Here is a 12,295-nt window from a genome sequence, read left to right on the forward strand (position 1 = left end):
TTTGTCATTAAACATCACAGACGCGCCACTTTCCCCCTTTAGATTAAATACTAGTCTCCGAGGTTAATTGGTAAGAAAGTAGAGCCACCCCTTATGAAAGAAGAGAAACCACATGTCCATAAAATGGGAAGGACAAGGAAAGGATTTATAGAGAAGTTGAAAGTTACATTAGAAGGAATGACAATAGTTATAAATAAGGAAGCTTTTATGACATGTGTCATGAAAAGAAAGCTTTTGGGAAAAGTTTATATAAGGAAGGACATGGTTCAATGAAAAACAAGTTCTCTCCCATTTTATTATAGGAAAAAGTGTTGTCATTGTTGTGACTAGGACGTGTAGGACCAAACTCGTGTTTACCCCTCAACATAATCCGTTCCATTGCGATTGATTTTTTTTAGCATATCTGTATGTGCACCATGTTTTACTTGTCCATTGTGGACGCTCTTACATACCACATTCCATCGATCTTACTTAGGCTAAGTCCTATGGTGTGCTAATCTAGCATCTAGATTAGCAGTCCACGTCAGCTAGGACAACCTCCTAAGTCCTATGACAGTGCTAATCTAGCAGTTAGATTAGCAGTCCATGTCAACGCCCAACACAGTTTGGTTCAGCGCAACTAATCTCAGCTGTCCTGCGGAATGTGAAAAAAAAAAGAAAAACTAATCTCAGCCTTCAGACCAAAAAATAAATCTCCCGGCACTGAACCATTCAGCGAAAAGGTGATTCAGCGCTACTATCTCGCTGCTGGTTCAAGTGCGAGCAAATACTAAGAGAGAACTAGTGTTAACAAATATACAACACTCTTTTTTTGAACTGCAACACTTTTCTGTTAATCTAGCAGCTCAATCTAGCCCATAAAATTCCACAATGTAGTACAGTGGTAACCTATCCCTTCCCTATGGGGAGGGCGGGAGTTCGACTCCCGGTATCACCAGAAGAATTTGGTAGTTAGTAGATGGGGTAGCGGGTCGGGTCCGGTAATAAGGCCGGCCCGACTGGCTGGGTTTCGGGTGGGGGGCCCGGGCCCAGGCCCAGCTATCGCTTGATAAAAAGAAAAAAAAGCCCATAATACTTAGCAGCCAAGCCGCCGACTAGATTGGAGTTGGACCATTAAATGCGTGTTGGAAACGCAAATTGAGGGCATTGTTGGGAAGATTCGGGAATTTTGTGCCATGACTTTGACATTTATGAGTCATGGGGCCACTGATCGGCAATTCACATCTAGAGTAAGTCTTCCCGTCCGTATCCAAAAGGAGCAAAATCAGAGCGAGCCAGGGTTCGGAATTACATCACGTCATCACCGACAAATACCGTCAAATCGTTAAAAGACATTCTAGTCCCTCAAAATACTTTCGTTCGGTGTTCCTCCGATAGTTCTCCCCTTTCTCTTTGGTTACCTTTCCAGATCTTCTTCTTCCTTTTCTCAAACCTTCGAATCATCCAGAGAGAGAAGAGGGGAGAGAGATAGAGGAATCGTTGTTTTTTATCCAGTTGGTATTTTATGGAGATAGATTCGAAATTACAAGAAGATTTTAGGGTGAACAATAATAACGGAGTTACATCTTCTAATAATAATTATGAAGATGATGAAGATGAAGATGTCTGTAGGATTTGTAGAAATCCAGGTGATTCTGAAAATCCACTAAGATATCCATGTGCTTGTAGTGGAAGTATTAAATTTGTTCATCAAGATTGTCTTCTTCAGTGGCTTAATCACAGCAATGCTCGTCAGTGTGAGGTAATTATTAACAGAAAATTACACGTTTCTTTTTTTGATGTGGTAGCTTATTTATTGTATCTAAGGGTTTTTGTTTATTGGAATCAATTGTTGAATTAGGGTTTATAGGAGGGTGAATTTAGAGCTAAATTTCCTAATTGATAATACCATGCCCTAATTTTAATTGATGAATTATAAAGTTAGAAAACCATGCTGGTTTAATGAGTTGAGTGGGTGGAGACAAACAAGTAATACACTGGTTTTAATCCAAAATGCATGTAAATAATCTTTATATGCTGCCAGGTAATTTCTTAGTTTACACTTTAAGATGCCCCAATTATCTGAATTAACCAAAGACACATGCACTTTATGCATCATAAACAACAAGATAGAGGCTTGTTATTATCAGTATACGGATTGACAGGTTTGAGTGGTTAGACTAGTGCCCTTGATCAAGGTTCAAGAAAATTGTTAAGGTGGGGCGAGGCATTTTCCTTTGGCAAGGTGACCTCGAGGCATACCCCTGCATTACTAAAAGCTAGAAATATTATGTCGATAAACATTTCTCCAAAAATTTCAAGTTTCAAAGTTGTGTTTCGCTTGAAAATGACATTTCAAACCATGCCTTTAATCGTGTTTGTCAATCTTCAGTGTGGCTAGTTTTGTAGAGTTTTTATCATATGCCTTGTTTTGTTACTACTTGTTAAAACGTGCATTCAAGCTGTTAACATGCTTTGCAGGTTTGCAAACATCCATTTTCTTTCTCCCCTGTTTATGCTGAAAATGCACCGACAAGGCTTCCTTTTGCGGAGTTTGTGGTTGGAATTGCGACGAAAGGATGTCATATTGTGCAGTTCTTCATGCGACTTTCTTTTGTACTGTCTGTCTGGCTCCTCATAATACCCTTCATCACATTCTGGATATGGCGTTTGGCCTTTGTGAGGAGTTTTGGTGAATCCCAGGGACTGTTTCTCAGTCATATTTCTGCTACGGCAATACTCACAGATTGTTTTCATGGGTTCCTGCTATCTGCTAGCATTGTTTTCATTTTTCTAGGGGCCACTTCCTTGAGGGATTATTTTAGACATTTACGAGAACTAGGAGGACCAGATGCTGTGAGAGAAGATGAAGGGGATGCAAATGGTGCCCGTGCTGTGAGAAGACCTCCTGCACCAGCTAATAGGATTCCTGCTGTTGATGGAATTGGTGATGATGCTGGGGGAGCGCAGGGTATTGCTGGTGCTGGTCAATTGATCAGACGAAATGCAGAGAATGTCGCTGCTAGGTTGGAAATGCAAGCAGCACGTCTCGAGGCACACGTTGAACAGATGTTTGATGGTCTGGATGATGCTGATGGTGCAGAAGATGTACCTTTTGACGAGCTTGTTGGCATGCAAGGGCCCGTTTTTCATTTGGTTGAAAATGCTTTCACTGTGAGTCTCATTGTTTTGTTGATATTACCTTTTTATAGATAAACATACTATATTGATTCCTCTTCTCTGTTAACTTGTTACTCACATTGTCTCATCATGTTATGAGTCATTATCACTAGCAAAAGAAATGTTATCAGTTGCAGGATACCTGGAACTGCTCAATTGTGCTTTGGAATTTTTTAATACCATCCTCATGCGTGTTTACTCTATATTCTGCTCTGCAATTTCTAAATTGATCCTAAAAATGTGCTCTGTTTGTGTGCAGGTTCTAGCAAGCAATATGATATTCCTCGGTGTAGTAATCTTTCTCCCCTTTTCAATAGGCCGAATCATTTTCTACTATATTTCTTGGTTTTTCTCCACAGCTGCAAGTCCCATGTTTTCGATGTTCTCCACAGCTGCATTATCTGTTGTTACAAATTTTTCATCTGAAACACATAAAGATGGCCTGCTTTCTCAAGCTGTGGAAGTGGTTGCCGAAACCTTGAACGCAACTACTACTGGATTAGATCTAGTTTCAAATAGTGCTGGGAAACTACGAGTAGATGCTAGCTCACGGCTATCTGATGCCACTACTCTTGCTACAGGTTACATGTTTATTGTTTCTATGGTCTTTTTCTATCTTGGAATCGTTGCTTTGATACGCTATGTTAAGGGTGAGGCTCTGGTTGTGGGGAGATTTTATGGCATCACTTCAATAGCAGATGCAATTCCCTCCCTTATTAGACAGTTCGTGACAGCTATGAGGCACTTAATGACCATGGTCAAGGTTGCATTTCTTCTGGTAGTTGAGCTTGGGGTTTTTCCTTTGATGTGCGGGTGGTGGTTGGACGTTTGTACTGTTAAGATGCTTGGGAAGACTATGACTCATAGGGCGGAATTTTTTTCTTTCTCTCCTTTGGCGAGCTCCTTGATACATTGGATTGTAGGAATTATATACATGCTACAAATCAGTGTGTTCGTGAGCCTTCTACGAGGGGTACGGTCACGCAATCCTGTCTAATGACATTGACATGTTCTGATTTTTTAATTGCTACTCTCGTGTGACTTTCTCTGCTGATCGTTTACTTTCATTTGCTTGCATAGGTTTTGCGCAATGGAGTTCTTTATTTTCTTCGGGATCCAGCTGATCCAAACTACAACCCATTTCGTGATCTTATTGACGACCCTGTGCATAAGCACGCTCGTCGTGTTCTATTATCTGTCGCTGTTTATGGGAGTTTAATTGTGTTGCTGGTATTTTTACCAGTCAAACTGGCTATGAGATTGGCACCTTCAGTTTTCCCACTGGATGTTTCGTAAGTCGATGTGTGACAAGCTTGTATATTTACACTTTCCACTTTTTTTAAATAATCATATGATTTGATGAATTAATCCTCTTGACCTTTTCTTATTTGCAGTTTGTCTGATCCATCTACCGAGATTCCTGCAGACATGCTTCTGTTCCAGATCTGTATTCCATTTGCAATCAAGCATTTCAAACTGCGGGCAACAATTAAAGCCCTTCTCCGTCAGTGGTTCACTGCAGTTGGCTGGGCTCTTGGCTTAACTGATTTCTTACTTCCCAGAACTGAGGTCATGGGTGGCCAGGACAATGTGAATGTGGAAAGGCACGATAGATTACGTGATGTACAACATGGTGGAATTCAGCAGCAAGGTCAGGCTCCAGCAGCGCTAGTTGCTGAAAATCCGAACATAAACATCCAAACCACTGGCACTAATGTGGAAGAGTATGACGGTGACGAGACTGATAGCGAGTAAGTATTTTGAATTGTCTTCTTATCAAACGATTTTGATATTGTCTTGCCTATAGACCTTACACTCACAGATTATTTTTGGCGATCAATGAGATATATCATGGCCCACCTGGGTTTTACCATTTTCGCGAATTTGAACCTCAAAAAAACATTACAGGAGATGGATATATTGATTTGTATCAAAGTTATCTTGCTTATATGTTTTCCATTTTGGCAATGCATAGCCATTTGACCTCTGATTTATTGGTTTATCATGAGGTATCTCATTGGTTGGCATCTTATTTGGGTTCACTTGTTCACAACGTGTAGCAGGTATAGTTTCATCCTTCGTATTGTGCTGCTGTTGGTGCTCGCATGGATGACCCTGCTGCTCTTGAATTCGTCCGTCATTGTTGTACCAGTTTCATTAGGACGGGCACTCTTCAATTCTATTCCGCTTCTCCCAATAACTCATGGAATTAAGTGCAATGGTAAGACACTTGTGTACAATAGTCTTTGTTCATCTGTATGCTTTTCTTGGTATAAATACTTAGTCAGCTGCTTACTGCTTTCCTCAGATCTGTATGCCTTTGTTATTGGAAGCTATGCTATCTGGACTGTTTTAGCTGGAGCAAGGTATTTTGCAGAGCATGTTAAAGCAGGAAGAGCCCAAATTTTGTTTGGCCAAATTTGGAAGTGGTGTGGAATTGTCATCAAGAGTTCTGTATTACTATCAATATGGGTATGGGTTTTTCGTGTGTGATCATCATTTAGTAGCCTGTTTACAACTGGCTTCTAATCTTCTTTATTTTATTCCAGATCCTTGTTATTCCTGTGTTAATTGGTCTGCTATTTGAGCTTTTGGTCATAGTGCCAATGAGAGTGCCTGTGGATGAAAGCCCAGTTTTTCTGTTGTATCAGGACTGGGCATTGGGGCTCATCTTTCTTAAGATTTGGACTCGACTGGTAGGTTCTTTATCAATTTCTATTTTGCAAATTATTGAAAATGAACTTTGCGTATATAATACACTTAGTGCAGCTGAGCATTGACCCTACTTAATGTTTCTATGTAACGCGTTATACATTGCAACAGGTTACACTGGATCAGATGGCGCCACTGGTGGACGAGAGCTGGCGGGTAAAATTTGAGAGGGTGAGAGAAGATGGTTTTACCAGGTTGCGCGGGCTTTGGGTGTTGCAAGAGATAGTGACGCCAATCATCATGAAGCTGCTAACTGCACTATGTGTTCCTTATGTGTTTGCCAGAGGGATCTTCCCTGCACTGGGGTACCCACTAATGGTAAATTCAGCCGTCTATAGGTTTGCGTGGATAGGGTCTCTTAGTGTTAGTATTCTGTACTTCTGCGCCAAAAGGTTCCATGTATGGTTCACCAACCTCCATAATTCCATACGTGATGACCGCTATTTGGTTGGTCGTCGGCTTCATAACTTTGGGGAAGAGAAGAGCATGTCAAAAAGAAATGAATCTGAGATAATCTCAGGGTCATTAGAAGATTCTAATCTGCAGGATGCTGGTTTGATTCAGCACCATGAGCAAGACTGGGATGTTGGTTTGAGGCTGAGGCAAGTTAATAATTAGCGAAAAGTGATATCCTTTGAATCAAAGGCAGGAGATATGCAGTAGCTAGCGCTAAATTCTATTGGTTCCTCCGTTTAATCCTGCTTGGAGATGAAGAAGGCTGCACTGCTGCACATGTACAGATATTATTGTTATCAAGAGGCTAACATAGAGCGTTAAGCAGCTGCCAGAAGGATGAAAATGAAGCCTTCGGTCACCACAGTTCTCAAATGCAGTAAATCGCCATGAGAGTAGGCAAATGTCTCAGTATTAGTGCAGTAACTAATCAGAGTTATCATAAATATCAGAGACTGAGAAAGGACAGAAAGGATTGGTGTTTAGTTAATATGTTTAAATGACACTTGTAATTACACTTAATTAGGGTGGTGCTTCAAATAGGGGTATGTAAAAACTAAGGTACGTCTTCATTTGACCTTTTATCGGGATGCTTTGTTACAGGGTGCCGTATCTTGTGTTTCCATTGGTTTTTCTCGAGTCAAATAAATTTTTATTCCGATGTATACGAAGTCTTTACTGAGTTTATATTAAGTTTAACTACAAAGTGTTCTTTAAAATCTGTGCTTTGATGATTTAGTGGTGGCATAGGATGCAAAATGCAAAAATTTATAAACTGTTGTTAATTAGTTAATTTTATTGATTTGGACTTGTATCCTTGGTGCTCTCATTCTTAAAAAACAGGGGAAAAACTTGAACTTCTGTCAAGTTGATCGTTGGCTTAAAGTATGTCAGAAGACATTCTATCCACAGTGTGGAGTCTATCTGGTCCACCAAATATAGCCCCCGGATTTTTTACTCCACATAGATACATCACTATGTGGCATTTTTTGGTTGGTCCATTCTTTAAAACTGGCCTGACATTTCAATCGGGATTTATAACCTGACATTTCAATCGGGATTTGGCAGGGATACCAGGTGATGGATCGAAAAGATTACGCCTGTTTCATCATTAATATAACCTTAAGTGTCATCGATTTGGAGAAATGTGGATGAGTAGTAAGTAGTAATATATCCACACTTTTTTTATACTTCGGATTACTTAGAATTCCTCCATAAACTTGCTCTTACTTATATTTTAGAATGATAAACTAATCATACACAGACCCGGTACTTGCTACTGGAAAATGGGTTTCGGTTCGGTATTGAACATGTAGTTTGACATCGATATCCAGTAGTTAATTTATTTCGGAACTTGTTTTTCCCATAGGCATAGCAAATCGACCCGGATTTCTTAATTGGTAGTATTCGGCAATATCTCTGAAGTGCACACGCCTTGATCTGTTACAGTCTTACAGAATGATGGACAATTGGAATCTTGAAAGGCTAGTAAAAATTGACTTGTCAACATCTTCATATATCTTATTGCGAAACCCACCGTGCAATCTTGGAGATCGCGTTTCTTGTTCTCGTAGACAAGCTTAATCAAGCATCGACCATTTTGATAATGTATATACCCAAGTAATCAATTGATTTAAAATTTATTTAAAGCACACGAATGGGTTTGTCCCCTTGGCCAGTTCAAAACAATTCGTGCACACGGTGATCTCGAGGGTTGGAGTGAACTCGACCTGCGACCTAATTGAATTAGAGCAGAACATTGTTGGTGTGGCAATTATTCAACATCGATTTATCTGATCGCGCAGCTGGCATATCATTAAGATATCTTTCCTGTCTGATTCACAGCCACAGGCTATCAATTATTGTGCAGGCAGGACATCAGTTCAGGTTATGCACACTGTGGGACAAGAACGACGACTCTGGCTGTGCCCCCGCGTGTATGTGTGTGGTCCCCTCGCGCAAAACTTGGGCTAGACTTGTACGTGGTGATCAAGTAACATAAACTATTTGTTGCATGCTTGGCGCGTCAATAAACTAATCATTTTCGACTCTTGTGACGAGGATTAGATCCTAGTTAACGGCTAATTAAACACTATAGCATTGTGAATTTGTGATTAATGCAACAAGCTTGAACGGCAACAACCATACAGGTGTGATTTCGGATCAAATCTTTGATTGAGCTGCAAATCTCGATGCGAAATTAGGCTACGTATGATGTCATGCAGATCAATACCCATTCGTGCAATCTTTTCTTGAAGTTTTTTAAATGATTAAAGGTGGAGACATTGAACAAACATCGCCTAGTGTTGCGTTAGATCGAATCAAAACCACACGGTCGCATCTCTTACCTTAATAGTAAACTAATGCTAATTGCGTAACGAAGTTGAAGCGAACAAACTGAGATTCTTCATGTCTCCTTCGCTTCGGGTTGATTACTTGTTTACTCATCATATAAATACTCATCTTCTACCCAAGAAGACAAGTAGAGAGGAGACTGCTAAATAAGCAAAAGTACTCTGCTAACCAAGTATTTCTATCTTATTTTCCTTTTTCGTTAACAATGGTTATCTCTTCTTTAAAACCGAAAACTCCTTTCCATTCTCGTTCAATAAGTTTTCCACCCAGATCAAACAATCCTCTCACACTTCCAGTAGAAGAACAGCTATTCAAACTAAAATCATCTTCGTCTTTATCCGATGAAGCTACGTCTACATTGTCACCATTAGCATCAATGTGTCACAAATTGAGCGGGCTCAAAGACTTGTTCAACTGTATTGATCAAAATTTACTTCAATCAACGACAACTCATCGAGTGTTAGCCAATAAATGCGTGAACGATGTGTTGGATGGAACTCTTGCTCTGCTCGATACATGTAGCAACGCGCAGGAGGTTTTATTGCAGGTGAAAGAATGTATACAAGATCTTCAATTGTCTCTGCGCAGAAGAAGAACTAGAGATTACGGTCATCTGATTGACACTGATGTTGAGAAATATACAAACTCCAAAAAGAAAGTGATTAAGGCAATCAACAGGTGTCTTAAGGATTTAAAAAGAATGGAGAACAGACGATCTTTCTCTATGCTAATAGAGAACGATCCAGACACCGTCGCCATCATTAGCGTATTCAGAGAAGTTCAATCCATCACCATGTCCACGTTTGAATCTCTATTTTCGACCTTGTTATCTGGGTTGGGATCATCTTCGAAGAAGCCTGCATTGAGGGGTTGGGCTTTGGTTTCGAAACTGATGCACACTACCAAATGTGTAGAAATGAACAAGAAAGGGGATGAAGAGACTACTACTACTGGCATGTATGAAATCGAGAAATTGGATGTTGCGTTAAACACCTTCGTTATCAGCTGTAAGAATTCTACGGAAGCCATGGTAGAGCATAGTGTTCAAAATGTGCAGAAAAGATCGACAGAAGTGGAATTGAGTATTGAGGCAATTGAAGTTGTGCTGGAATTGGTTTTCAAAGGCTTAATCAAAACACGAGTTTCACTTCTTAACATCTTAAGCAGCAATAACTGATTAAAGCAGTACTACTAGCTATAGTCTGTCTATGTGTAACATATAGTGTAAATGGTAGTATGTAGAAATCTAATGTAACAGTTAAATAACAATTGGCACATAAATGTGAATATCTACTGTCCGTTTCCCACACTCTCTGCCTCTTCTGTCTCTCGGATTGCATTGGCTGGTCTCTGAAGTTTTTTGCTCTCGTCGTAGACTACTCCGCAAGGAAAATGATGCAAAGATCCAGCAAAAAAACATTGGAAAAACATGTATAAATATTTTGCATAAAAAAAACAAATATGTATCTATACATTATGACTAAAAACAATTGGTTCTCGGAACCCTTCAAGTATAAGAAGCAGCAGGAATGGTTCCTGTACCACTGGGAGCCTGGGAGTATGATAAGCAACCAAGTTTGACAGGAAAACAGAGTGTTGATGCATATTCATGCACATCTTGAGCGAGTGAGAATATACCTCTATCTAGCTAGCGCATTTGTGTGCTAGCTATAGACTACCCGCAGGAGTCGATATATACTGTGATACATATTAGAATTTTGTCCCTTTTCTTTTAAATTATTACACTAATCACAGATTCACAAGTTACAACATGGAATATCCCCTCCAAAGAAGATCGAACTCTCTCATCCTTCCCTAAGGAAGCCGATGAGAATCCACCATATCACATAGTGGTTCCCTAGAATTTTGTCCCTGAACTAGGCTCTAAACTGTCTTGACAGCTAACATCATCTACGTCAAGGATCAGATCGTTGATGCTGGCAAACAGCTTAATGTCTATCCGCCGGCCTATATTAGTCAAACTCTTACAGTTGAAAGCGCACATGATTTTTCCCAGGCCTATATAAATAGCCTTTGCAATTCAGCATTATACTTGTAAAACAACTACAATTAAGAGTTTAAAATGTTAAATAATCCATGTTGGCCAACACATCATACAGTAATTCCCTCATCTGCGGACGCTAAACAGAACAGCTAACTTATTTTTTAACTTATTAGCTCATCGTAATGACAGATTTATGGAAGTCAATCACATTTAACTACCTTTTGCAGCAGCAAAAGGAGACTAATTATACTTACGACCCATTTCATCACATCCTCACATGGTTATACTTATGACCCTAAGCCAAACTAGCTACCAAGTTGGGGTTGTCCATTTATGAGTGCGTGTCTTATTTAAGGCACACGGGTAGTGTATACTTTAATACTGATTTTAATTTGTGCAGAAATATATGTCACCAGTGTCTGATGGTAAGTTGGGGAACCATTGGAATCATTGACAGCCTAGCTAGCTTGAATGAGTGCTCGAATTTCCATTTATTCAAGTTCGAGTCAATTCATTCGTGCGCATATCATTATTGGCTTCAGTTTTATTCACTCTTATCTGTTTACTTAGCAAAAGAGGAGGAGAAGAAACCTTACGGCTTACCTGTTCATTTATGCAACTGAACAACTGTAGGCTGCAGGACCACTCTCTTTACTTTGAAAGAAGACTGCAGGACCACCCTAGATATGTATCTGTAACAACATGACCAACCCGCAGATCACCTTCAGCTGCAACTGATAACAACCGGATTAATAATCAAATTGATAGTCAATTGGAAAATTAATCCAGTTTCTATTGGAGATACTGTAAGTCAAGTCAACATTAGTTGACTTGACCTTATTGTGTGTATTAATCATTGCCTATTTAAGGCATATGATTATCTCCGTAATAGTTGCGGTTTTATGTAACAAGAATGGCTGGCACGTGCTTTTGCACGTGCTGTTACCCCTGGCCGTGCCGACCTCATTCAAAACAGACCCATATTCTCAATTTAATCTTAGCCATCGTCTTATAAAATTATTTACCCATTGATCTTAGCAACTCATCCTAGGTATAAACTCAAAACAATTTCTTCTCCATTGATACGCCACTACCTACAACACATGCATCATCCCATCCCACCCCAAAATCAATATCTTCATCTACTTCTTCTAGTTTTCCTTCCACAGCAACGACAGTGATTCCTTGAATCACAACATCATCATCATCTTCTCATAGTCGAATAAGTACCCCCAACAATCACATATATGCAGTGAAATTAGCAATAAGTACTAATTTTTGTTGGTTTTGCAGATGATATTTGAAGATCAACCGATTAAACAACAGAGCCATTAACTAAAGAGAGTGGAGGAGAACTCGTTTCCACGACTCGTCCGATCCAATAACTTAACTTATTTTTATGCCCCTATTGTAAATGTATGTACCGGAAAAACATAGCAATGAAAATAATTTACTAATTTAATTACTTTTATGCTCCCGTCAAATTATACAAAATGGGTGTGATGAATTTAAAAGCAGGGGTAAAATGGGTATAAAAATTTGCAACTTCAACTAAGGGTGTTCTCTTTATATAATAGAATAGATAATAACATAAGGTTTTCAAAATTTCTC

General features: G+C 39.5%; 2 protein-coding genes across 3 annotated transcripts; both read left to right on the plus strand.

Annotated features, from left to right (window-relative positions):
• The first annotated feature begins 1,297 nt into the window (after positions 1-1,297).
• Positions 1,298-7,043, plus strand: LOC113289553 (probable E3 ubiquitin ligase SUD1). Of its 2 annotated transcripts, none has more exons than XM_026538838.1 (9): positions 1,298-1,741; positions 2,461-3,153; positions 3,419-4,132; positions 4,240-4,451; positions 4,554-4,910; positions 5,223-5,380; positions 5,468-5,631; positions 5,709-5,855; positions 5,983-7,043. In XM_026538838.1, exons 1-9 carry the CDS (start codon positions 1,505-1,507, stop codon positions 6,487-6,489), a joined length of 3,189 nt encoding a protein of 1,062 aa, XP_026394623.1. In that variant the 5' UTR covers positions 1,298-1,504; the 3' UTR covers positions 6,490-7,043. The 2 variants fall into 2 exon arrangements, with proteins under 2 accessions (XP_026394623.1, XP_026394622.1); XM_026538837.1 differs by having other exon boundaries at positions 1,301-1,741; positions 5,220-5,380.
• A 1,841-nt stretch (positions 7,044-8,884) lies between these two features.
• LOC113291582 lies at positions 8,885-9,856 on the plus strand. Its single transcript, XM_026541102.1, has one exon. It carries the CDS (start codon positions 8,885-8,887, stop codon positions 9,854-9,856), a length of 972 nt encoding a protein of 323 aa, XP_026396887.1.
• The last annotated feature ends 2,439 nt before the right edge of the window (positions 9,857-12,295 follow it).

This window comes from Papaver somniferum, chromosome 6 (assembly GCF_003573695.1).
Source record: "Papaver somniferum cultivar HN1 chromosome 6, ASM357369v1, whole genome shotgun sequence".
Classification (NCBI taxonomy): Eukaryota; Viridiplantae; Streptophyta; class Magnoliopsida; order Ranunculales; family Papaveraceae; genus Papaver; species Papaver somniferum.

Coding starts and splice junctions, on each gene's coding strand:
- LOC113289553 (XM_026538837.1), top strand. CDS start 1,505: ATGGAGATAGATTCGAAATTACAAGAAGATTTTAGGGTGAACAATAAT. Junction 4,133..4,239: donor TCGTGAGCCTTCTACGAGGG/GTACGGTCACGC, acceptor TTGCTTGCATAG/GTTTTGCGCAATGGAGTTCT. Junction 5,856..5,982: donor TTAAGATTTGGACTCGACTG/GTAGGTTCTTTA, acceptor ACATTGCAACAG/GTTACACTGGATCAGATGGC.
- LOC113291582 (XM_026541102.1), top strand. CDS start 8,885: ATGGTTATCTCTTCTTTAAAACCGAAAACTCCTTTCCATTCTCGTTCA.